The 26,044-nt window shown below is 39.4% G+C and overlaps 1 protein-coding gene across 1 annotated transcript in view; it reads right to left on the reverse strand.

The window, feature by feature from the left end:
• TMPRSS7 (transmembrane serine protease 7) overlaps positions 1 to 26,044 on the reverse strand; it is a 47,366-nt gene continuing 21,322 nt past the window's right edge. Inside the window, exons 7-15 of the mRNA XM_060198398.1 lie at positions 18,515 to 18,621; positions 15,054 to 15,190; positions 13,501 to 13,608; positions 8,846 to 8,956; positions 7,240 to 7,356; positions 5,222 to 5,393; positions 4,545 to 4,813; positions 2,297 to 2,433; positions 1 to 267 (exon numbers count right to left, since the gene is read on the reverse strand). Of these exons, the coding sequence (XP_060054381.1) occupies positions 97 to 267; positions 2,297 to 2,433; positions 4,545 to 4,813; positions 5,222 to 5,393; positions 7,240 to 7,356; positions 8,846 to 8,956; positions 13,501 to 13,608; positions 15,054 to 15,190; positions 18,515 to 18,621 (1,329 nt within the window). The 3' untranslated portion in view covers positions 1 to 96. The remainder of the gene's footprint in view (positions 268 to 2,296; positions 2,434 to 4,544; positions 4,814 to 5,221; positions 5,394 to 7,239; positions 7,357 to 8,845; positions 8,957 to 13,500; positions 13,609 to 15,053; positions 15,191 to 18,514; positions 18,622 to 26,044) is intronic.

The raw sequence follows: 26,044 nt of genomic DNA on the forward strand, positions 1-26,044 counted from the left end.
GAAAAAAAATAAGTGTTTAATTTTATTGATAATTGTTGCAGTCCTTTTTAAAGAATTGATCACACAGAGAACAGTCAAAAACCCAATTGTACATCATTACAAAAGAGAAGGTACATATTTATGAATCCAAGGAACAAAGTTTGACACCCTTGTGTAAACACCAGGAAAGTTTGGTCTTCCACATCCATGTCCCCAGCTAACAATGCCAGTCAAGATCCATTTTCCATCACTTTTTCTTCGACAAGACAAAGGTCCGCCCGAATCTCCCTACACAAGAAGATAATGTCAGCATAAAATATGTCTCTCTTGGCAGACTGGGAGTATGGACCGACCAGTCAATGTCCATGTTCAGTGGGGAAGCAATTACAGAAGCCAGACCTTCTACCTTCTGCAACCCACAATGACCCTGGGTCCATGCTCCCAGAGGAATAGAGAATGGGAAAGCTATCAGGGGAGGGGATGGGATATGGAGATTGGGTGGTGGGAATTGTGTGGAGTTGTACCCCTCCTACCCTATGGTTTTGTTAATTTATCCTTTCTTAAATAAAAAATAAATAAAAAAAACATGTTTCTCTCATTGTCATCAATTTTCTCATTAATGTGCCTAACAGATTTTGTTCAACAGGCCCATCCTGACAGGTTTCTGTCTTACTAATTATTAGGCAGTTTGGGGAAATGTGAATAAGTAGTGGAATGCTTAATGTCACTTTTGAATTATTCTTCCTAAAATAAATGGGCTACATTACATTAAACATATCTTAAATCTGATCTCTAGAGAAAGGCTAGAATACTGTTTTTAAACTACTATATTTATTTATTGTATATAGAGAGATAAATCAATAGGAATGGGAAGATGAAGAGAAAGAAAGAAAGAAAGAAAGAAAGAAAGAAAGAAAGAAAGAAAGAAAGAATAGCATCTGCAGCCTGCTCCATGGCTTATGAAGTTTTCACCCTTCAGGTGGGAACTAGGGACTTTCCTCCATGTCTAGAATATTCTTCTTTTTTAACTTTAATCTTTTTATTTTATTTGTCATTGGGTAGAGACTGAGAGAAATTGATAAGGGATAGAGAGATAGAAAGGGAAAAAGAGAGACACCCACAGCCCTGGTTCACTACTACTGAAGTTTTCCCCCGGCAGGTGAGGACCAGGGACTTTAATGTGTGTGCTTAATCACATGTGTCTCTGTCTGGTACCTTAGAATATTTTCTGTGTCCTGGAGCTCTGATTCCCCAGAACCCCAACCCATTAGGGAAAGAGGGAGGTAGGCTGGAAGGATGGATTGACCTGTCAATGCCCATGCTCAGCGGGAAAGCAATTCCAGAAGCCAGACCTTCCACCTTCTGCATCCCACAATGATCTTGGGTCCATACTCCCAGAGGGTTAAAGAACAGGAAAGTATCAGGGGAGGGGAGGGGATATGGAGTTTTGGTGGTGGGAATTGGGAGTTGTGTGGAGTTGTACCCCTTATCCTATGGTTTTGTCAGTGTTTCCTTTTATAAATAAAATAAAAATTTTTAAAAAGAATATTTTCTAAGAGAAACAACTCTCATATACCTCAAAGAGCAAACTTCAGTAACAACAACAACAACAACAAAAACAAGCAGTTCTAGCATTGGAGAGAGAAGAGTTAAATTCCAGCTCTGGTATTTACATACTACATATGTGATCTGGGGTAATTTACTTGCTTCTCCCATGCCCCATACCCTAGTTTCCTTTTCTATAAAATGGAAGTGAAAAACAATGTGAATTAACTTATGTAAAAGACCTAATATAGTACTTCCCACAAAATAGATGAGTATTTGTGGTGTGATGGCTAAGGTGGGAAATGTAGGAACAGCTCTCACTCTATTCCTGATCCTCTAAGTCATCTGTTCAATTTCTGGTGACTATATGTATATCTGCATAGATTTGAGACTGAGAGTCAAGAGAAATGTCCTTTGGGGGGCAGGGAAGACTAAAGAACTAAATTCTATAGATGCAATTCTTTTTTTTTTTTTAATGATAGAGGAGTATTGTGAGAGAGACCAAAATACAAATACTTTTCCATGTTTATGATGTGCTATTTGGTTTTGCTTATCTTGATTTATGTGGTATGAGAAATTACTGCAAAGTTTGTGCTCTACAACTGAACCAATTCCCAATCCCTAAATCCAGTTCTTTAGCCACCTTTGCCTGGCCATAAACAAAGGTAAACACCTGCCTAATTAGCCCCTCCCACAGCGTTGTATAGATGATATGTGAGAGCAGTTATGAAAAGCATGGCATGATAGGCAAGGGAAAGGTAAGAGGACTTACTCTACAAGCATCTCTCTTGCCTGACATGACACCAGCACACAGCATCCTCGAAGTGATGATCCCATAGGTGGAAACACAGAGAGTTTGATCAATGAGCTCTACCTCTGCTTGCTGCAAAACAGGGGAGCCTTTATTATCTGGAAAACATATCAGAGATAGAAATCATAGTAATAAAGGCACTTATTCAGGATTTTACCAAACAAATTACTTAAATCATCTCCTATTATCTCACAATAAGGCTAATCTTACTATGATCCCCATGTTGTTAACAGATTGCCATCAGGGTTACTGAGGTGCTCAGTGCCTGCACAATAAATTCACCACTCTTTAACCAGTTTTTTCTTTATTTTTAATTTCTATTTTCTTTTTTCCCCTTTATTACTTGTTAGGACAGAGAGAAAATGATAGGGGAGGGAAATTGAAAGGGAGAGAAAGAGAGACAGCTGCAGACCTGCTTTAGCACCCTGGGGGGAGGAATCATAAAAGACACCCCTCTGGATGTAGCAAATCTAGACTGAATATGTGCTGTTTGAAGATTTAGAGTATGTTGGATTTTTTAAAAAATATTCCCTTTTGTTGCTCTTGTTGTTTTATTGTTGTAGTTATTATTGTTGTTGGATAGGACAGAGAGAAATGGAGAGAAGAGGGGAAGACAGAGAGGGGGAGAGAAAGATAGACAACTGCAGACCTGCTTCACCACCTGTGAAGCAAACCCCCTGTTCGTGGGGAGCCGGGGGCTGGAACCGGGATCCTTAAGCTGGTCTTTGCGTTTTGAGCCATGTGAGTTTAGCCCATTGCGCTACTGTCCAACTCCCCGAGTAGGTTGGATTTTTAACCCTCACTCTCATCTCTTGGCCATGAGCCTTGAGCAGAACATACCTGCATAATCAATCAGATAGTGATCTATGAGTTCATACCGTAGAGTGTGGGTGTGTGTTCTTCTTTATAAAAATGAAATACTCGAAGCATCCAATAGCACAGCTATATACAAGATACTGGATACTGTACAGCAAACCATAACAAAAGGACTTTTCAAAGTTAACCCAATTAACAAATAATGTGATGATAACATTAACTATCCATTGTCTTTTTGAACCCTAAGACAGCAGGAACCTCACATCTCCACTATAGAGCCCCTACTTCCCCCAGTCCTGGAACCCTTGGATAGGGCCCACTTTCCCATATGCATCTCCCAATCCAAACCAAATAATATTGCATCCACCGATCACAACCTAACCAACGCAACGACTGCCACCTCAACATGCTTCACCTCAGACTGTGTCCAGAGACTTCACGTGTGGAATGACAACCCTTCAGCTTCATTACTCGGGTGAGACCTTTCCTTTTATAGTACACTCTAATTTCATCTCAGGTAGTTCACTTTCTAACAAAGTCCCATAACCTAGATATACACCAGTTTCTGTGAGAGAGAGCTTATGTGCACACGTATCCATAAACTACTGCAAAATATATACCTGAAAGCAGTAGTACACTGGAGTTTGCAGTGAGTACCTCCCTAACACTTCCTCTCCACTATTCCAAGCTTGGGATCCATGATTGCTCAACAAATTGTTTGGCTTCGTATGTTAACTCTCTTTTCAGTCACCAGGTTCCAGATGCCACCAGGATGCCGGCCAGGCTTCCCTGGATTGAAGACCCCACCAATGTGTCCTGGAGCTCAGCTTCCCCAGAGACACACCTTACTAGGGAAAGAGAGAGGCAGACTGGGAGTATGGACCGACCAGTCAACGCCCATGTTCAGCGGGGAAGCAATTACAGAAGCCAGACCTTCTACCTTCTGCAACCCTCAAGGACCCTGGGTCCATGCTCCCAGAGGGCTAGAGAATGGGAAAGCTATCATGGGAGGGGGTGGGTTATGGGGATTGGGTGGTGGGAATTGTGTGGAGTTGTACCCCTCCTACCTTATGTTATTGTTCATTAATCCTTTCTTAAATAAAAAATTTTTTTAAAAAATGAAATACTCACTAAGATAAAGGGTTTGAACCTAGGTCCTTTTGTAATATAACATATGCACTCATCTGGACACACTACCACCCAGCCCCTCTCTCTTTCTGAAAAAGTCAACTCAGAGTGGTGATACACCAGCAATAACAACAACAACAACAACACACACACACACACACACACACACACACACACACACACATTCCCTCTGTTATCATCAAAGCAATAAATTAACACACATCATTATCTGGAGAGGAAGGTCATGAGTATTATTGGTACACACCTGCTTCATGCCTTCGGCCCCAGCCAGTTACCCAGCATTTCTCCCCACTGAGTACTTTCTGACCAGCAGGAGGGATACATATTGGCTGAATGAGTTGTTTCAAGGTCTCAGGCCAGGCTATGCTGAGCTGTAGCAAGGCAATATCATAGTCAAAGGTCTGACTGTTATAGTATTCATGGACCACAATTCTTCTCACTGGGGAGACAAACTTGGCGTTGCCCTGCACATACATCCCAAGGTGAGCAGTCCATGGTGTAGGGTCTGACAACCTGAGAGAAAAGCAATGAAACACAAAGTCATTGACTAGATGAACTCTACCTCTGCTTGCTACAAAACAGAGGAGCTTTTATTGATTAATATAGGCACCCAGTATAGAAATGAGATCCCAGAAAAGGGAAATCAGCTTAGCCTGGCAATAGCCCATTCATTTTTTATGCTTTCTTTGTGTTCTTTTTTCTGTATATTAATAATGCCTAAAGGAGAAGAAGTAGAAGGAGGAGGAGGAAGAAGAAGAGAATAGTAATAATAATACGGGACAAATATTGTTATCTCACTCAAAAAAAGTTCATCAATTGGACTGAGTGAATTTCCTCACAAAGCTTCTTCCTATAGCATAAGCATGGTCATATGATCTGTGGTCAGAGTTCCACTTCAGGGTGAAGACTGAGAGGGCCTACCTGTTACCATGGAAACAATGGGCTGCAGAGAGAAGCCACTCTCTGGAGATGACTGAGGCTCCACAGTAAGCAGACCCCACAAAGTGAAGGCTGACTTGCCATGGCCAACCCCCTTCCTGGGTGTCAGTGCCTCCGATAATCCGATGGAAGGCAGAAGAACTCCCACTGCAGCCTTTAAGACAGGAAAGATTACATGACAGATTTGGAAAAGAAACTAGAATATTAATTTGAGAGAAGGGAAACAAGAAAATTAATTTGACGTTAGAGCTGGAAACTGACTAGACAGTTAAATAACGAGAAATCTCCTGCTCAAGAGGCAGTGAGTGGCTCCATCGCAAGCCAGAATTTCCAAGCCACTGCCTTCTTCCTGAAGATAGGCCCTGACACCAACTCTACAAAAATTCACACAAGAAAAGGAAGGACACAAAAGAATCATCAATTCATGCCGTGAGAAAGAGGAAAATTGTCACATAGAGCAGAGGCAAGAATATCACTGAAGCTTTGCTGATTAAGATAAAGTAATTGGGAGAGGATGTGTGAATCTAAGACTAACGAAAACACATTTGAAAAAAGAAAAAAACACTCTTCATCAGAGTGATTATTCCACAGGGTAAAGAGCACTGGTAAGAATGTATGCTCAGGGAGTTGGGCTGTAGCACAGCGGGTTAAGCGCAGGTGGCGCAAAGCACAAGGACCAGCATAAGGATCCCGGTTCGAACCCCGGCTCCCCACCTACAGGAGAGTTGCTTCACAGGCGGTGAAGCAGGTCTGCAGGTGTCTATCTTTCTCTTCTCCTGTCTTCCCCTCCTCTCTCCATTTCTCTCTGTCCTATCCAGCAACGACAACAACAATAATAACTACAACAATAGAACAAGGGCAACAAAAGGGAATAAATAAATAAAATAAATATTAAAAAAAAAACAAAGAATGTATGCTCAACATGTCATGTGGCTGACCAGAAACCTTATAATTAACAATAACATAGTGCAGATTACAATTCTCTCATTATACTTAATGAAAGAGCCAGCACTTGATATTGGCCATAACTTATAGCACAATTAGCAAAGTCATCCAGTGCATGTCAGTGTCTATTTTATTTCTTGTAGGCTTGCTACTTAAAATAATCATATGACTAGAGTTATTAGAAAATAAAAATTCTCAGCATAGATACCAACACATTCATTTCTGTTTAATGAGAAAGAAGGAAAAATCCACACTAGAGTTTTTAATTCTGAAAAATAACCCTGTACTCAATATTCCCTATTATTCCCTAGGCCTCTGGTAACCTCTGCCAGGGGAGGACAGCAGAGGAGAATGAAAGTGAATATATCCAGCCATGACATCATCTCCCAGACAATAACTTGGATCCACCTGCATATCAGATTTCAGGCTCAGGGTAAAAAAAAGAAAAAAAAAAAAACTAGTATTGCCACAGGCCCTTTGGAATATAACTAAAATATGCCTACTAGCTATCTACAAAATGGAGTACCCCCTACCCCAACTCTTCATCTGCACTACTTCAGCCTTTAGGTCCATGATTGGTCAACAATTTGTTTGGCTTTGTATGTTAACTCTCTTTTCAACCACCAGGTTCCAGATGCTAGCATGATGCCAACCAGACTTCCCTGGACAGACAACCCCACAAATGTGTCCCGGAGCTCAGCTTCTCCAGAGCCTTTCCCCACTGGGGAAAGAAAGAAACAAGCTGGGAGTATGGATCCACCTGTCAACACCCATGTTCAGCTGGGAAGCAATTACAGAAGCCAGACTTTCCACCTTGTGCCTCCCACAATGACCTTGGGTCCATACTCCCAGAGGGTTAAAGAATAGGAGCTATCAGGGGAGGGGATGGGATACAGAGTTCTGGTGGTGGGAATTGTGTGGAGTTATACCCCTCTTATCCTATGGCTTACTCAATGTTTCCTTTTTATAAATAAAAATTTTTAAAAAAGAAAACGAATATATGGTAAACTGTAGAAAGAATACAGGAATAAGTAAAAGAGCTTTTTTCTACTCACTGCAGCCTTCTTCATCGCTCCCATCTGGACAATCCACAGTCCCATCGCACTGTGCGTTTTGTTTCCTAAAGCAAATATCATTGCTGCACTTGAAAGTCCTGTTGTTGCATGGAATACCTACAAATGCATAAAAGAAAAGAAGTTATTCCTATCCAAAATTAATTAATTATCTAATTAATTAATTAATGTGAGTGACAAGAACTCCACAAGGAATGCCCTAGTGATGCATTAGTATTTGTATTAATATTTGCTATTCTAGGAAACACTACAAAAGGAAGTTAAGCAGACAACCTCACCAATGTATCCTGGAACAATGTATCCCACCTCCCCAGAACCCTGCCCCTCTAGGGAAAGATAGACACAGGCTGAGGGTGTGAGTCAACTTGTCAATGACTATGTCCAGCAAGGCAGCAATTACAGAAGTCAAACCTCGCACTTTCTGCTCCCCATAAAGAAAGATCTTTGATCCATGGTCCCAGAGAGATAAAAAATAGGGAAGCTTCAGGTGGAGGGGATGGGATGGGAAACTCTGGTGGTAAGAATTGTATGGAATTGTACCCCACTTATCCCACAATCTTGTTGATCATTATCAAATCATTAATAAAATAAAATTTAAAAAAGAAAGTATCATGGAACAACAATAATAATGATCATGGCTGCAAAGGAAATATCAGTAAAACACAGTTTATATATCAAAAAATTATGAGCAGAAATATCATTATACTAAGTCTTTTATACCATTGGGGTAAAAATTATAGACATGCAGCCAGGCGGTGGTACACCTGGTTAAGTACACATTATAGTACACAGGGACCCAGGTTCAAGACTCTGGTCCCCAACTGCAGGAGGAAAGTTTTACAAGTAGTGAAGCAGGGCTTCAGGTGTCTCTTTGTCTCTTTCCCTCTCTATTCCCTCTTCCCCTTTCATTTTCTTTCTGTCTCTGTTCAATAAGAAAGAAAGAAAGAAAGAAAGAAAGAAAGAAAGAAAGGAAGGAAGGAAGGAAGAAAGAAAGAAAGGAAGAAAGAAACAAGGAAAGAAAGAAAGAAAGAAATGTATTTTCAAAAGATATAGACACAAAAATGAATATCAACAGCACATTCTTCACATCCTTAGCAGGGCAGGCTTCTGCAGGGGTTAGAATAGAATGTGTCCCATCACAGTATGTGGTTGCTCAACTCTGTTTCAGGTCCTCAGTACCCTTAAACCTTTTTTTTTTATTTTCTTATCATTATTTATTTATTGGATAGAGATAGGCAGAAATTGAGAGGGAAGGGGAAGATAGAGAGGGAGAGAGAAAGCTGAAACCCTGCTTCACCACTTGTGAAGTTTTCACCCTGCAGGTGGGGACTGGGGGCTTGAACCCGGGTCCTTGAGCATGATAACATGTGCACTCAACCAGGTGAACTACCACCCGGCCCCTATCCTTGAGTCTTTTGCACCATTAAAAGCGAGTAAGCAATGAAAATAATTCTGTATTCAAGCACACACTGGGCCTTTCCTAGAAAAGCTAGGAAAAGTTAATAGTACTAAACTAACAAGGTTGTTTTGATTCTAATTTAGAGAAGTTTTACTGAAAGAGAACCAGTTGCAGGGCCACCATCCTCACTTTGAGTGCAGTTCTGCTCATCTCGGCCATCGTCACAGTCCCTGTAGCCATCGCAGAGCAGAGTGCTGTGCTGCATGAGGGAACTGGCATTGCAGGCAGGCTTAAGAGTCACTATGAGAATGAGAACAGACAAAAGACTGCTGAGCCTGAGACATGACCTGGGTTTTCTTTTTTGGAAAAAAAAAATTATTTATAGAAAAGGAAACATCAACTAAACCATAGGATAAGAAGGGTACAACTCCACACAATTCCCACCACCAGAACTCTGTATCCTATCCCCTCCCCTGATAGCTTTCCTATTCTTTTCCCCCCTTTTGTTGCCCTTGTTGTTGTAGCCTTGTTGTGGTTATTGTTGTTGTTGATTTGTTGATGTCATTCATTGTTGGATAGGACAGAGAAAATTCAAGAGAGCAGGGGAAGACAGAGAGGGGGAGAGAAAGATAGACAGAGACACCTGCAGACCTGCTTCATCGCCTGTGAAGTGACTCTCCTGCAGGTGGGGAGTCGGGGGCTCGAACTGGGATCCTTACTCCAGTCCTTGCAATTTGTGCCATGTGTGCTTAACTCGCTGCACTACTCCCCAACACCCAGCTTTCCTATTCTTTAACCCTCTGGGACTATAGACCCAAGGTCATTGTGGGATGCAGATGGTGGAAGGTCTGCCTTCTGTAATTGCCTCCCAGCTGAACATGGACATTGACTGGTCGATCCATAGTCCCAGCCTGTCTCTCTCTTTCCCCAGTGGGGAAGGGCTCTGGGGAAGCAGAGATCCAGGACACATTGGTGGGGTTGTCTATCCAGGGAAGTCTGGTAGGCATCATGCTAGCATCTGGAACCTGGTGGCTGAAAAGAGAGTTAACATACAAAGCCAAACAAATTGTTGACCAATCATGATGGACCTAAAGGCTGAAGTAGTGCAGATGAAGAGTTGGGGGTGGGGGGTCCTCCATTTTGTAGATAGCTAGTAGGCATATTTTAGTTATATACCAAAGGGTCTCTGGCTATACTAGTTTTTTTTTTTTTTTTTTCCCTGAGCCTGAAATCTGATATGCAGGTGGATCCAAGTTATTGTCTGGGGAGATGATGTCATGGCTGGAAAAAGGACCCAAAAGCTGGATTAGGGAAGAGAGTAGCTCCCTAATATGGGAAAGGGGTATAAATAATGTTGACTGTAAATGCCATCGATTTGAGATGATCTGGAGCCCATATTTAGCTTAGGAGCCTGTGTGACCTCTGCATCCCTCTAGATCTGAGCTCACATTCTGTGGTCATGAGTAGGAACATCCCATGCTGCCCCAATATCCACCCATCTTCCTCAGATGTAGCATAGAGTATGTTGTCCATCCTCCAAAGGGAGGATGGAACATTCTCTACTATTGTTGATCCAAGTTGAGGGCAAGTTCCTATGGGGACCCACAAAGGGGTCTATTGTGTTGTTCCTGATAGAAATGACCAGTAACAATGAAGAGAAGGGTTTATTCGAGGTCTTGGTCCATCATGTCTGTTTGGGAATCTCAGGACTCCCTGATTAGGGCCCCAGCTGATGGGGTGGCCTTATAGTGACTAAAGAGTCATCGTTGTAGTCCAGGAGGTGGTGCAGTGACTAAAGCATTGGATTCTCAAACATGAGGTCCTGAGTTCATTTCCTGGCAGCACATGTACCAGAGTGATGTCTGGTTCTTTGTCACTCTCTCCTCTATCCTTCTTATGAGTAAATAAAAAAAATATTTAAAAAAGAGTCATCATTAAAGTATGTCAGTCTCTTGCCCTTATTCAGCTTTTACAGTCCTTGCTTTGATAAGGATAGCTTTAGAGTAAATGAGAGAACTGTAATAGGAAGTAGATGAGGAGGGTATCTAAGTCTAAGTAGACACTATTTCATTATGAACTTGATACTGACTCACTACCATTGTGTATTTTTGCTTTCAGGTATATATTTTGCCCTAATTTATGGATACATGTGAACATATGCTCTATCTTATGGGAGCTGCTCTATATCCAGGTTTTGGGACTTTGTTAGGAAGTGAACCTCCTGGAATGGAATTAGAGAATCCTATGAAAGGAAAGGTCTCACCCGAGTAATGAGGGTGAAGGATCGACATTCCACACCTGACGTCTCTGGACACAGTCTGAAGTGAAGCTTGCTGAGGTGGTACTCGTTGCATTGATTAGGCTGGGATCGGCAGATGCAGTATCACTTGGTATGAATTGAGAGAAGCTTGCAGGAAAGTGAGCCCCACCCTAGAGGTTCCAGGACTGGGGGAAATATAGGTTCTATAGAGGAAGCAGGAGGTTCCTGCTGTCTTAGGGTTTAAGAAGACAATAGCTAGTTATTGCTATAATCACATTGTTTGACAATTGGGTTAACTTTGAAATATCCCTTTGTTAGGATTTGCTGTATCATACACAACATCACCATATTTTATGTCCTTTGACATTATTTGTATATAGCTGTACCACCGGTTGCTTCTGTTTCCCTATGACCTAGATTTTCTAAGGGATAGCAAAGACCTTCTAGAGGTGCTAATTATTAATATGATTTTAATAAAGCAAAAAGTATTTTCCTCAAATCTGGCATGTACTTTGAGGAAAAGCTGATATTTAAATTGTGATGTGATTTCTAAGTTCATCTGATGAAGTGAGTTCATCAGAACTGACTTTGCTTTTGTGTAAATAGGTTTACCTCTGGCAGTGTGTTTAATTATAATTAAGATTTTGTTTACTTATTGGATAGAGACAGAGAGAAATTAAGAGAGAAGGAGGAGATAGAGAGGGAGAGAGAGAGAGAGAGAGAGAGGATGGCAGCACTGTTTCGCCACTCCTAAAGCTTCTCCCCTGCAAGTAGGAATGGGGGCTAGAACTATAGTCCTTGCTCATTATAACACGTGCACTCAATCAGATGTGCCACCATCAGATCCAAATTACAATTAAGTGCATCATAAAATTGCATTTTAAGAGATAAAAAAATATATAAGCTACTATCTAAGTGAAACTTGTTTACCTTCCTTAACAAAGTAGTATGTCAGGATATTAGAGACTTTATCTATTTTAACTTTGTAGCTCAAGGTCGTGACCAAATTTTAGGAGTTTACTAGAAATTTGTTGAATAAATTGATGAATATAAGATACTATAGGATGGGGGTCGGGCGGTGGCGCAGTGGGTTAAGAGCATGTGGCGCAAAGCGCAGGGACCGGCGTAAGGATCCCGATTCGAGCCCCCGGCTCCCCACCTGCAGGGGAGTCGCTTCACAGGCGGTGAAGCAGGTCTGCAGGTGTCTATCTTTCTCTGTCTTCCCCTCATCTCTCCATTTCTCTCTGTCCTATCCAACAACAAATTGCGTCAACAAGGGCAATAATAATAACCACAATGAAGCTACAACAAGGGCAATAAAAGGGGGAAAAAAATGGCCTCCAGGGGCGGTGGATTCTGGTGTAGGCACCGAGCCCAGCAATAACGCTGGAGGAGGAAAAAAAAAACTAAAAAAAAAAAAAAGATACTATAGGACTTGTTTTGTATGTAAAAAATTTTAAAGAAAAAGAGAATATTTCTATTTAAAATTGTTTTGTTCTAAGGTTGAGGAGATAATCTGCAATAGAATATGAAACTCACATGCCTGAGACCCCTGGAGCCCCCAAATTTAATAGACACCACTATATGCCAGAGCTAAGTGGAACTTTAGTATTCTCACACAGATTAATAAGTAAATCTATGCACCCCATGATAACCCTGGGTCCATACTTCCAGAGGGACAAAGAATAGGAAAACTATCAAGGGACAGGATAGGATACAGAGTTCTGGTGGTGGGAATTGTGTGGAGTTGTATCCCTCTTATCCTATGGTCTTGTCAGTGTTTCCATTTTATAAATAAAAATTATAATAAATAATAAGATAATATGCTTTATACAATATTAACTATAAATTCTTTTATCTGAGAGATATATTTCCTAGATTAGGAAACACCAATGTAAATCTTTTTAAATTTTTTTTATTATCTTTATTTATTTATTAGGTAGAGACAGCCAGAAATCAAGAGGGAAGGGAGGATAGAGAGGAAGAGAGACAGAGAGATACCTGTAGCACTGCTTCACTACTCTTGAAGCTTTTCCCCTGCAAGTAGGGACCAGGGACTTGAACCTGGGTCCTTGCGCATTGTAACATGTGCACTCAACTGGGTGTGCCATAACCCACTCACTCCCAATGTAAATCTTTCACACATTCTTTTTTTTTTCTAAACCAGAATACTGCTCAGATCTGATTTATGGTAGTGCAGGGGACTGAACCCAGGACTTTGGAGCCTCAGGCAAGAGAGGCTTTTGCATAACTATTCATTATGCTATCTATCCCATATCACACTTTTTCTTGTTCACAATATTTTCCACAGGGGTAGACCTGAATCCAAACTGAGAAGAACTGTGTCCAGGAAAACCCACTATTTGTTGTGGTCACTTAGATGAGCCCAACCTAGATCATTCATATCTTAGACTACCCATGAAAGCATGGTTAAGAATAAATTATTTTTGTAGGCTTGAGTTTAGGCAGGGGGGGTTAGGGGTGGGGAAAGTCAATAAATAATCTCTATAAAGTCCCAAAAGCAGCATGGCCCTGAAAAGTTCTTTAGTTATTAGAAAATCAAAGTAAAAGCTGTAATACCCACCACAGAAAAGTTCATCACTTTCATCAAAGCAGTCATTTACTCCATCACATCTCTGGCTCTGAGGGACACATAAACCTGAAGAGCATCTAAAAGACCCAACAGGACAGGCTGGAGACAAAAAAAAAAAAGGGGGTTGGGGGGGGCATCTTGTGTAGATTCCTAAAGGTCAACAGAGCACATTAACAAGCAAATATGAACACTTAAGTAGTTAGAGTTGGCAGTGTAACCACAGTAATTTTATAACATTTCCCACCATATCAGGGCTAAAGGTGATAACTGAAAGACAAAACAGAACCTAGCCTAGCAATGAAAGAGAAGTTATCCATCATAAACCTTTGAATCAATATAGCATCTAAGTTCCACATATGATCAAACTTCTAGGGCCGACAAAATAGCTCACTTGGTGAGCATGCTGCTTTAATCTGTGTGCAGTGCAGGTTCAAACCCCATGCCCATCACACTGAAGGAAGCTTCAGGAAACTTTAGGAAGCTTCAGTGCTGTGGTTACATATTCTCTCTATCTAGCTAAAATAAAAATAAAATTTCTGTTACTTCCCTTCTTAACTGTCCAACTGTCCAACTGTGTTTTTGTTGGGGGTGATAATATGCTAGTATTCAAAACAGTAATATTCTAGATTTAGAAACAAGTACATTGGAGCTCAGCAAAAAATCCATAGTCTACAGGGGCCTTCTTACAAGTCTTATCTTCATGAACTTCTAAGTGGTTAACCCATACTTTTTCTCTTTTAAAATGATGGAGTATTTCCTCAGCAAGCCAGTATCTACTCTCTCCAATGCTAATGACTTTTCCTCAAATGTTATCTTTTTCACAGACCACTTCCTTATCATCATTCCAGCTATTTTCAGTATGAAATTTTGTATTCTGGTATTTGAAATATCCTCCACCAACCAGTTCTCTCTGTGTGCCATATAGAACTAAGATAGTCACAGTTGTTAGCACTCTATACAGCAGATCTTGGTACAAATGTTATGTTTATAAGGAACTCTGACCTAGAAGACCAATAAACAATTGCTTTTCTTTCTTTCTTTCTTTCTTTCTTTCTTTCTTTCTTTCTTTCTTTCTTCCTTTTTTTTTTTCTTTTGTTTGTTTATTTGATACAGACAGAAAATCAGGAGGGAAACAGGAGACAGAGAGAGAGACCTCTGTAGCACAATTTGACTACTCTTGAAGCTTCCTCTTTTGCACGCGGCGACCAGGGACTTAAACCCAGGTCTTTGCCCATGATAGTGTGTGCACTCAACCAGATATGCCACTGCCCAGCCCTAATTTCCTATATTTTTAAGAGTAAAGTAAGAAATTATTTCTCCCCACCTGCAGGGGGTAAGCTTCATGAACAGTGAAGTAAGTCTGCAGCTTCCTCTCTCTCTCTCTCTCTCTCTCTCTCTCTCTCTCTCTCTGTGTGTGTGTGTGTGTGTGCTTTATTCTAAATTTCTTTCTATCCTAACCAATAAAATAGAAAGGAAAAACGTGGCTGCTAAGAGCAGTGGATTTGTAGTCCCAGTACTGAGTCCTAGCAACAACCCAAGCTTACGTTGGCTGATATTGTAACTGCCATATTCCACTAAAAGTGGCTTGTCTGAAATCCTTGAGCTGCACTGAAGCTGAATGTGCACCACGGGGCTGGGCACTCGGAAAATTGTCTGGTGATCCATGTAGGAGCCACAGTACCTAAGAAGACAAGAAGACAAGAGTCAGGGGGATACACAACTAGATAGTCATTCAGATTGATAATGACTTCACTAATATTTTGGTCCTTAGGGCTTCATTAATAGAGATATTCATGGTCAGGCTAGTAGCAGATGTTCATACTATGCTAGTGACAGAACGATTTTTGTCCCTTCAAATTTCCGTTCTGCTGAATAAAACAGTAACAGTAAGAACTGTTGACTACAAAGAAAAAACCAAGTCATGATTTTGAAGGTGAGTTTACTCTAGTTGGACAACTTAGAACCCTATATTCTAAAAACATTGTGGTTTTTAGCTATATCTTATACTAAATTTTTCCAAGCTCTCCATTTAACTTACAAGACTTTTTTTTTGCTACAAGAAACTTCACTCAAATATTAAAAAGAAAAAAAAAGCCAAGATTCTATGAATGCATGTTTGGGCTGGTATTTAGAGAAGAACAGGATGACAGGAAGTCATAGGGCATGCTGGTGGCTTACAGAACAAAAGTGAAAAATGAAAAATGAAAGTAGGAAAAGCCATAATGTGTGAACACAGTAGCCTGCACACATTATAGGGACTTGGGTTCAAGACATACTGGCAGGGGGAAGCTTCACTAGTGGTAAAGAAGTGCTGCAGGTGTCTCTCTCTCTCTCTCTCTCTCTCTCTCTCTCTCTCTCCCTCCTTGTCTCCTCCTTCCCTCTCAATTTCTTTCGGTCTCTACCAAAAAGAAAGAAAGGAAAAGGAAAAAAGGTTGCTGAGAGTGGTGGATTCACTATGCAGGTACCAAACTTTAGTGGTAACCCTGGTGACAAAAAAAGAAGTTTATGGGAGTCGGGCAGTAGTGCAACATGTAGCGCAAAGCGCAAAGACCAGCATAAGGATCGCGGTTCCACCCCCCAGCTCCCCAACTGCATGGGAGTCGCTTCACAAGTGGTGAAGCAGGTCTGCAGGTGTCTACCTTTCTCTCCCCCTCTCTGTCTTCCCCTCCTCTCTCCATTTCTCTCTGTCCTATCCAATAATGACAACATCAATAACAACAATAATAACTACAACAACAATTAAAAAAAAAACAAGGGCAGCAAAAGGGGAAATAAATAAATACATTTTAAAATGTTGTTTATTTATTTATTTATTTATTCCCTTTTGTTGCCCTTGTTGTTTTATTGTTGTAGTGATTCTTGTCATCGTTGTTGTTGGATAGGACAGAGAGAAATGGAAAGAGAAGGAGAAGACAGAGAGAGGGAGAGAAAGGTAGACACCTGCAGACCTGCTTTATCTCTTGTGAAGGGACACCCCTGCAGGTGGGGAGCCAGGGCTCGAACCAGGATCCTTATACTGGTCCTTGTGCTTTGCGCCACATGTACTTAACCTGCTGCGCTACTGCCCAACTCCCCCCCAAAAAATTTTTTTTAGGTTTATATGTGCAGACTCATGACAGTTAAAACTGACAAGTAATTTCTGAAGTAATGTGTTAGAAGTTCGAACAGCAGGTAAGTACATGAAGGATGTGGACACATAGCCTGCTTGAAACTAAACTTAAGCAATTTCTAGAGCAGCAGTAGCTCTCTGGCACTTTGCTCTGCTAAAGCTTTGTAGCATGGCCCTGCCTTTCATCAGGATTTATATGTTGTATTCTATTTTCTCACGGCATACACATCCTACTCCTTGTTCTCTGAACTCAGGATCACTATATTTTCTAGTGTTGAAATTACCATTTTCCATTGGGATTGGTGATGGCACACCTAGTTAAGTGCACACATTAGTGTGTAAGGACCCACGTTCAAGCCCCTGGCCTGAGCCTGCAAGGGGAGAAGCTTTATGAGTGGTAAGACAGTGTTGCAAGTCTCTCTTTCTCACTTACTCTTTCTTTCTCCCTCTCTACCTCTCCCTTTCCTCTTGATTTTTGTCTCTATTCAAAATAAACAAATAAATAAAAGATACTACCATTTTTAAAGATACTACCATTCCCTCTCCCCCAGCAATGAGCCAAATCTTTAGGCAAACCTCTTAGCAAGAGGTAAAAAATTAGTTTCAAGTCTTTCCTTTTTAGGTAAAACGGACTGATAAATGGAAGGACTGGTCTTTTAAGTCCCCAGAAAGCAATTTATGTAAAAAGAATCAGGTAAGATTTTAGCCAGTCTTTTTCATTCAGTAATACTACCTAAAGGAATACATCTCTCATTTTAATAACAGATCCAAGAATGCCTTTAAATCAGATAGGAGTTGTTCTGACAAATAAAGACCAATGTCTATTTATGAGGTAAACTGAAACTTAAAGTTTAATGGAAATGAAAGTAGGTTGTCCAAGAAAATATTTAGAAAGGGAAAACTTTAGGGAGTCAGGTGATAGCACAGGTGGCGCAAAGCACAAGGACCAGTGTAAGGATCCTGGACCAAGCCCCAGGCTCTCCACCTGCAGGGGAATAGCTTCACAAGTTGTGAAGCAGGTCTGCAGATGTCTATCTTTCTCTCTGTCTTCCCCTCCTCTCTCCATTTCTCTCTGTCCTATCCAACAACGACGACATCAATAACAACAATAATAACAACAATAAAACAACAAAATGGAATAAATAAATTTTTTAAATCTATGTATCTTTTTAAAAGAATGTATAAAAAAGAGAAGAAAAACTTTATTCACAGACGAACAGTGAAGAAAGTAAGAACTATAAGGAAAATTCTTCATGCTAACTTCGCAAGGATTCTTATGCCAAAATAGACTGAGAAACTCGTCTGTGCTGGAAAGTAGGCAACCATCCTATATACTTTTTTACTACCAGAACTATTATAATTTTAAAAGAAAATAAACAGTATGACAACTAAAGAACAAATTAAAGATGAGATTGAGGACCTAGTCAGATGCTTCAGAAAACCTAGGGAGCCAGATTTCTCTCACCTTCTTCCTGATGAGTCTCCACTGATATTCCAAATGCAAGTTGTTCCCAGGCTAACAGGGCCTCTTCAATTGCACAGAATTGGCTAATGGTGTCTAACTTGTGTGCCATCAGACTTGCCGTTTACTATTTCCCTCCACAATTGCATGGATTGAAAGAGTTTCTGTGAAACTATTTTCTTGAACTGTAGGGTGTGCCCACTCAGAGCTTTGAAGCAGAGAACAATGGCAGAATAACAACTCAGCAGCCCCAAGACTTGACTTTGAATTCTGGCTTAATCTCTCATGAACTTTATGAATGCAAACAACTTAACTCTTATACTTCTCAGTTTCCCTAACTATAAATTTTAAAGTCATGGACTCCAAGGCTTTGAACCTCTGGAAAAGACCTTTCATCTATTCATATTCAGATGTCTATTCATAGAACTACTTACATATGCTCATTAATTTCCCACCAACCATGATCACAGCCTTTCACACTCTTCTTGGCTAATGAATAGTTGTGGAATTTCAGTGCTATGCCAAGAGTTGATAAAGGAGTCTGTGAAAAACAAACATAAGTCAAAGAATGCTTCCACTGAAGGACAGATTTCCAGCTAAGCTCTTCTTGGTTAGGATTCATTCTTTGGTTTATATTTTTAGGACCTTTTTGGAGGAAGATCAATTCCCCTAAGCAAACCAGAATAAGCAAGAGACCATGGCAGAAAGGATATTGACCAGCTCAGTCCTCAAGGAGTAAATGTTAGTCCCCACTTTGAGCTTTGTGAAGTGAAATACATTAGGTCATTTTTGGGGTTCAGTTTCTTTTGAAACTGAAGCTTAACTTCATGGTTGGGGAGACAGCATAATGGTTATGCAAAAGACTTTTAAGCCTGAGGCTCCAAAGTCCCAGGTTCAGTCCCCAGCTCCACCATAAACCAGAGCTGAACAGTGCTCTGGAGCTTTCTCTGTATCCTTTCACTAAAAGTAAATAAATAAAATACCCTTTTTAACAAAGAAGAAGCTTAACTTCAAAAACACCCACTTGTTAAGAAGTGTACACACTCTCATCCTTCTAAGACAATAGAGACATAGTTTATTTAAAATACTACTGGATTCTTTAGATAAAAGAGAGATGACTCAGCATCCTCTTCATATTAAACCTTCATATTACTCCTAAAGGCAATTACTGAGTCACTCGTACCTTTGCAGAAAATCAAACCAGGAAAGGCACTATTATGGGAAGGTTAGGACTAGAGAAGTACTCTCTTATTTTCTCAGATTCCATAAATCTTTTTCCTTGCACTCTCTCTTCTACAGTGTCAGCCATCTTAAACTAGGTTCTCCTGTCGCTAGTGTTCTTCTTTTTAAATTTTTTTATATTTATTTATTTTCCCTTTAGTTGTCCTTGTTTTTTTTTTAATTGTTGTTGTAGTTATTAATGTCGTCATTGTTAGATAGGACAGAAAGAAATGGAGAGAGGAAGGGAAGACAGAGAGGGGGAGAGAATGAGAGACACCAGCAGATCTGCTTCACTGCTTGTGAAGGAACTCCCCTGTAGGTGGGGATCTGGTGCTTTTTAATACCTATGTCAGCAGAGATTTACCCACCATTGTCTTTTTTTTTTTTCCCATCTTTTTCACTGTTCAGATTCTATGGATCCTATAGATTATAGAATGTCATGTTTGGGCATGTGTTAATTGGATATCTGCTTCAAGCCAAAATACTGAGCCTGGAAGTTTCAGACTTATAACGGGGTCATCTGATGTAAAGAGAGCTCCTGAGTAGCAGCACTAGCACCCACCCAACCACAACAGAGGATGATTTGGTATGTAGGGCACACTGGGAACACGCAAAAGCTTGCATGCCACCTAGCAGTACCTATGAGGGTACTCTAGAAGAAGCCCTGCTTTCTGAGGGAGCATAGCCCACCCCTCGAACTTTCTTGTTGGTTATTATGCCAGGCCCCCTGCATTGCTTAATGTTGTGGTCTATTTACATAATCATTGTTTTGTCTGAGACAGGGCATTGGTTTAGTCCCCGCTGGTTAGATGGAATTCACACTCTTTTTCCTTCTCTCCACTCATTCTCCTACCCACTTCCTTTTCTGGCCAGCCACTTACACCTCGGAAGATATAAAGGCAGATTCTTTTCTGATCAATAAACACATTGCATTGCATTCCCGCTCAGCCATGAGTTTCTGGTCGTCTCTCTCCTGCCCGTGAAGCTAGCCCGGCATTTTCTCTTCTCTCTCTCTCTCCCTTCTCTCTCTCTCTCCAGGACTATTCTAGCACCTACTGTGGGGAATACATCTTTCACTCTGTCTCTAGATGTTCTGGAAACCATGCAGTTAAATTGAGATTCCTGGGATAAAAAATAAATGTTTAATAAAATATTATAATGTAAATTGGCTATCGGTTGCAATATATGTTGGGCATAGCTTATAACTCCTTTCTCAACAATAAGAAGGTGATACTGTAACACAAGCTCTCTGATATGCTCATACTCTATCCTTCAACTACAATTCACCAGTGGCACTTCTGCTTGTTCATTTGGTGCCTTACTCAAGTCTCCTTTTAATTCTGAACTCTCTGTGGATGCCTACCTTATTATCTTTGAATCTTTTCTTAAGCAGCACTGCTTCTAAAGCTTTAGTAAGTTTTTCTCAAGTAGCAAAAAGTGTGCTATCTCCAAAACAGAAATGACCTTGCCTTTAGAGGCCACACTTTCCCTGATGAATGTTGAACTCAAAACCTCAGAAAAGCTGCTGCAGGTCTATAAGTTTACAACTCTTATTAGGGATTAAAATGGCACCCCAAAAGGTTAAGTTTTTAATTAAAACTGGATAATTCTTGTTTCAAGTTTTGTTACTATCTTTGGTAAATGTCAAATAAGTTACTTTTGTCTGTCATATGACAATTCTTCATCCTTAAAACTCTAATGTGTATACATATACATAAGTCAGTATTAGTCTAGGTAGTTAAAAAAAACTTGAACTATTAAATTTTCCCCAGACAGTTTATACTTAATACTAAGTCAATTAGCTTAAGAATAGTATTGTTGAGGGGGTGGTAACACAGCAGATTAAGCGTACATGTTGTGAAGCGCAAGTACCAACATAAGGATCCCAGTTTGGTTCAAGCCCCTGGCTCCCCACCTGCAAGGGAGGTCACTTCACAAGCAGTGGAGCAAGTCTGTAGGTATCTATCTTTCTCTCCCCCTTTTTGTCTTCCCCTCTTCTATCAATTTCTCTATCCTATTCAACAACAGCAATAACAACAAAATGGAAAAAAAATGACCACCAGGAGCAGTGGATTCATAGTGCAAGCACCAAACCCCAGCAATAACCCTAGAAGCAAAGAAAAAAAAAGCATCATTATTTTACTAAAGAGAAAAACAAGAAGTTGGTTTTGCATGTGTATAATATTGACAATAAAATTTTTGCAGAAATTTAATTGTTTGCCTTGATTATGGAGTTCTTTTAATATTTCATAGGCCACAAACTTTCTATCATGTGTTTTATTCATTTAACTGAGTACTCTTTTGTCGTATGCTTTACATTGGTTTGTTCTAGCCCTCCCCCGCCAAGAGAATTGGATCAGTCCTGTTAATTTCGCGGGCCTGTTTGGCCCCGCCCCAAGGAACCCGGAGAGAGGGTTCCTGAGTTCCTGAGTTCGAGAGTAAGGGAGAGGGTTCCTGAGTTCGAGAGTAAAAGAAAGAGTGCTTGCGCCGCCGCAAAGAGACAGCAGAGTTCTGTTTGGTGATTAGTTTGTCTTAGTTTATGAATCGTTGTTCCTGAATAAAGAAATACAGCTTCCCTGCCCAGCCGTTGTCTCCGCGTCTCTGTTACCCGCCTTGAAGCAAGCCAGCCCGGCAAGAGCCTTCCGAATATTAACAACACTCTTTCCTATCCATTTACATCTGTAGCCAGAAAACACATTCTATATTCTTTCTATACTGTACTTACACAGTTTCTTTACAACCCCCTATGAAGTTGTTATGAAAAAGTCCAGGCTATGTTAGAGGGTCCCTAGAGCATTCTGCAATCTCCCTTTGTGGAAAATTAATCCACTCAAATATGGCTATCTGGGGCATCTTCAGTTCTGAGAAGCATTGTCACATCAAAGTTTTATTCTTTATTAAATGTGGCTGATTTTCTGAATATTACTTGGTTTTATCTCAAAGTTTTAAATAACTGTAATAATCTGTAAAATGTGTGTTACCTTGGTTAAATACATAAATTAATGCTGTTAACTTTAAGTAAAATCTAATTTAAATATCAGTTTAATCTCAGGGCTGGGTGGTGGTGCACTTAGTTGAGTGTACATGTTACTGTGTTCAAGCCTCCAGTCCCTGTAGGAGGTAAACTTCATGAGCAGTGAATCAATTCTGCAAGATTCTCTCTCTTTCTCTCACTATTCCCCACACCCCTCTCAGTTTCTCTCTGTACTATCAAATAATATAAATAATTTTCAATGTCAATTTTATTTCTTTGAACTGTAAGTTGGATTGTTAAAAATCAATGACTTTAACCCCATGTGATGAAACTAAAACATATGGTCTAAGAGCCCTAAGCCTTCATGTATTAGGAAGTTATTATATTCAGCATTAAGCTAACTTCCTGGTCTAGATTAAACATTTTCAGAAACCATCCTATGTTATCCAACTACAGACCATTTTAAAGGGGTTTTTTTCCTTGTGTTTGCATTCTTTTAACTAAAAAGTAACCTAAAAGGCTTTTATTAATCTTAATATCTAAAGCATAACAAAAACTTAAAACAATAAACCTTTTTGTTTGCCCTTATTGCCTTAATGCATGTCAGAATTTTTAAATATATAATTGCTAAACAAAGGTTTTTTTTAAATAATATATGTATTTTTGCAAATAAAATCAGGTACTACTGGGGACAGACTATAATTTATTTTGGCCAAATTTAAGATTTTTATTTAATTATAAGATCTTCTCATTAAGACTTAAGGTTATGTAGAAACAAGTTTGACTAAATTATTAGTAAGTTGAAATCTCTGTCCATGTCTATGTGTTGATTATGTTTTCTATATGCTGTCCTAGATGTCTAACTTAAATGTTTTCAAGACATATGACCTAAGGTCTATTCTTAGTAAAACTAGTTTAAAATTTAAAAGTTGAATCTAAAATACATGATTTTTAAAAGAAAATTTAATGTTCATAAAATAATTATTTCACATTTTCACTGAGCAGAAATTATTTATTCAGTCTAAAAAGGTGCTAAAGTGGTATAAAATTAAAGGATTATCTTTAAGCATTTGAACAACTATATAAGATTTATCTAAATCTTCTTGTGAGATTAACCTTTTGCTTTATAAAACTAATCCTTGAGTTTTAAAATACAGATAAAGAATAGAAAAGCTATCAGGGGAGGGGATGGGATACAAAGTTCTAATGGTGGGAATTGCTTGGAGTTGTACCCCTCTTAGCCTATGGTTTTGCCAATGTTTCCTTTTTAGAAATAAAAAACAAATTTAAAAAAGCTGGACTAGATCTAAAAGCTAAAAAAAAAACAAAAAACTTTTAAATACGGACTGCTAGGGAAATAGCCTGACTTTTTCATAACAACTTCATAGGGGTTGTAAAGAAACTGTATAAGTACAGTATAGAAAGCATACAGAATTTTTTTCTGGTTACTAATGTAAATTCAGTTAAATGAATAAAGCACATAATAGAAAGTTTGTGGTGTATTAAATATTAAAAGGGAATTCCATAATCAAGGTGAACTATCAAATTTCTATCAAAGTCTTATGATGATTATTATATACATACAAAATCAGCTTCTAGTTTTTCTCTTTTGTAAAATAATGATGCTATTCTTTTTTCATTTTATAATTAAGTGTTATTTTACTTTTTAATCAGAACACTGCTTATCTCTGGCTTACGGTGGTGCTGAGAATTGATCCTGGGACCTCAGAGTCTCAGGCATGAATTTATTATTATTATTATTATTGATTTAACAATGATTGACAAGATTGTAGGATAAAAGGGGTACAATTCCTACCACCAGAGTTCTGTATCCCATCCCTCCATTGGAAGCTTTCCTGTTCTTTATACCTCTGGGAGTATGGACCCAGGATCATTATAGGGCGCAGAAGGTGGGAGGTCTAGCTTCTGTAATTGCTTCTCCATTGGACATGGACATTGGCAGGTCAACCCATGCTCCCAGCCTGTTTCTGTCTTTCCCTAGTGGGATAGGGCTTTGGAGAGGTGGGACTCCAGGACACATTGGTGCTATTCTTAACTATTAAGTACAAACTGGTGAAAGATTTAATACTTCAAGTTTTTTAACTGCTTAGATTCTCATACTAAGCATAAATTGTCTAGTCCAAATATTTAATATTCCAAATTAGTATGCTGATTGAATTCCTATACTGGGTTTAAATTGTTTAAGCAGTTCAAAATTTTTTTTAATTTTTACATATTTATTTATTTGTTTTTAATTGCTTTATTGGGGAATTAATGCTTTACATTCGACAGTACATACAATAGTTTATACATGCATAACATTTTCCAGTTTTCCATGTAACAGTACAACCCCCACTAGATCCTCAGTCATCCTTCTTGGATCTGTATTCTCCCCACCCACCAGACTCTTGTACTTTGGTTCAACACCAAATTCAGTTCAGGTTCTACTTGTGTTTTCTCTTCTCATCTTGTTTTTTGACTTCTGCCTGCGAGTGAGATCATCCCATATTCATCCTTCTGTTTCTGACTTATTTCACTTAACATGAATTTTTCAAGGTCCATCCAAGATGAGCTGAAAATGGTGAAGACAACATTTTTTATAGCTGAGTAGTATTCCATTGTATATATACCACAACTTGCTCATCTGATGTTGGACACCTGGGTTGCTTCCAGATTTTGGCTATTACAAATTGTGCTGCTCAGAACATATGTGTACACAGATCTTTTTGGATGGGTATGTTGGGTTCCTTAGGATATATCCCCAGGAGAGGAATTGCAGGATCATAGGGTAGGTCCATTTCTAGCCTTCTGAGAGTTATTCAGACTGTTCTCCACATAGGCTGGACCAATTGACATTCCCACCAGCAGTGCAGGAGGGTTCCTTTGACCCCACAACCTCTCCAGCATTTGCTGCTGTTGCCCTTTTGTGATATATGACATTCTCACAGGAGTAAAGTGGTATTTCATTGTTGTCTTTATTTGCATTTCTCTGACAATCAGAGACCTGGAGCATTTTTTCATGTGTTTCTCAGCCTTTTGGATCTCTTCTGTGGTGAATATTCTGTCCACGTCCTCCCCCCATTTTTGGATGGAGTTATTTGTTTTCTTGTTGTTGAGACTTGCAAGTTCTTTGTATATTCTGGTTATTAGCCTCTTGTCTGATGTATGGCATGTACAGATCTTCTCCCATTCTGTGAGAGGTCTCTTGGTTTGGGTAGTAGTTTCTTTAGCTGTGCAGAAGCTTTTGAATTTGATGTAGTCCCATAGGTTTATGCTTGCCATAGTCTTCTTTGTAATTAGATTCATTTCATTGAAGATGTCTTTAAAATTTATGCAGACAAGAGTTCTGCCAATATTTTCCTCTAAGTATCTGATAGTTTGTGGTCTAACATCCAAGTCCTTGATGCACTTGGAATTTACTTTTGTACTTGGTGAAATATAATGATTCAGTTTCATTCTTCTGCATGTTTCAACCCATTTTTTCCAACACCATTTGTTGAAGAGACTAGCAGTTCAAAAACTTAATACTTAAGGTACCTATAACTTCAGGCCTAATAGATCATAATAATTTAATCCCATCAGTGCCTAGAACTTTGTTATTAATAAATACTCTAAAACTGTATGAAGCTTACTACAGTCAAATAGATTGTAGTTAATTCTATTGGATTTTCAGTATAAATATGCCCCTAACTAACTTGGTTATAATAATAATAAACATTGTCATTTAAGCTCCTGTAAGGAGCCTCTCTCCTCTTTTAAAATGCCTATT

This window comes from Erinaceus europaeus, chromosome 9 (assembly GCF_950295315.1).
Source record: "Erinaceus europaeus chromosome 9, mEriEur2.1, whole genome shotgun sequence".
Lineage (NCBI taxonomy): Eukaryota > Metazoa > Chordata > Mammalia > Eulipotyphla > Erinaceidae > Erinaceus > Erinaceus europaeus.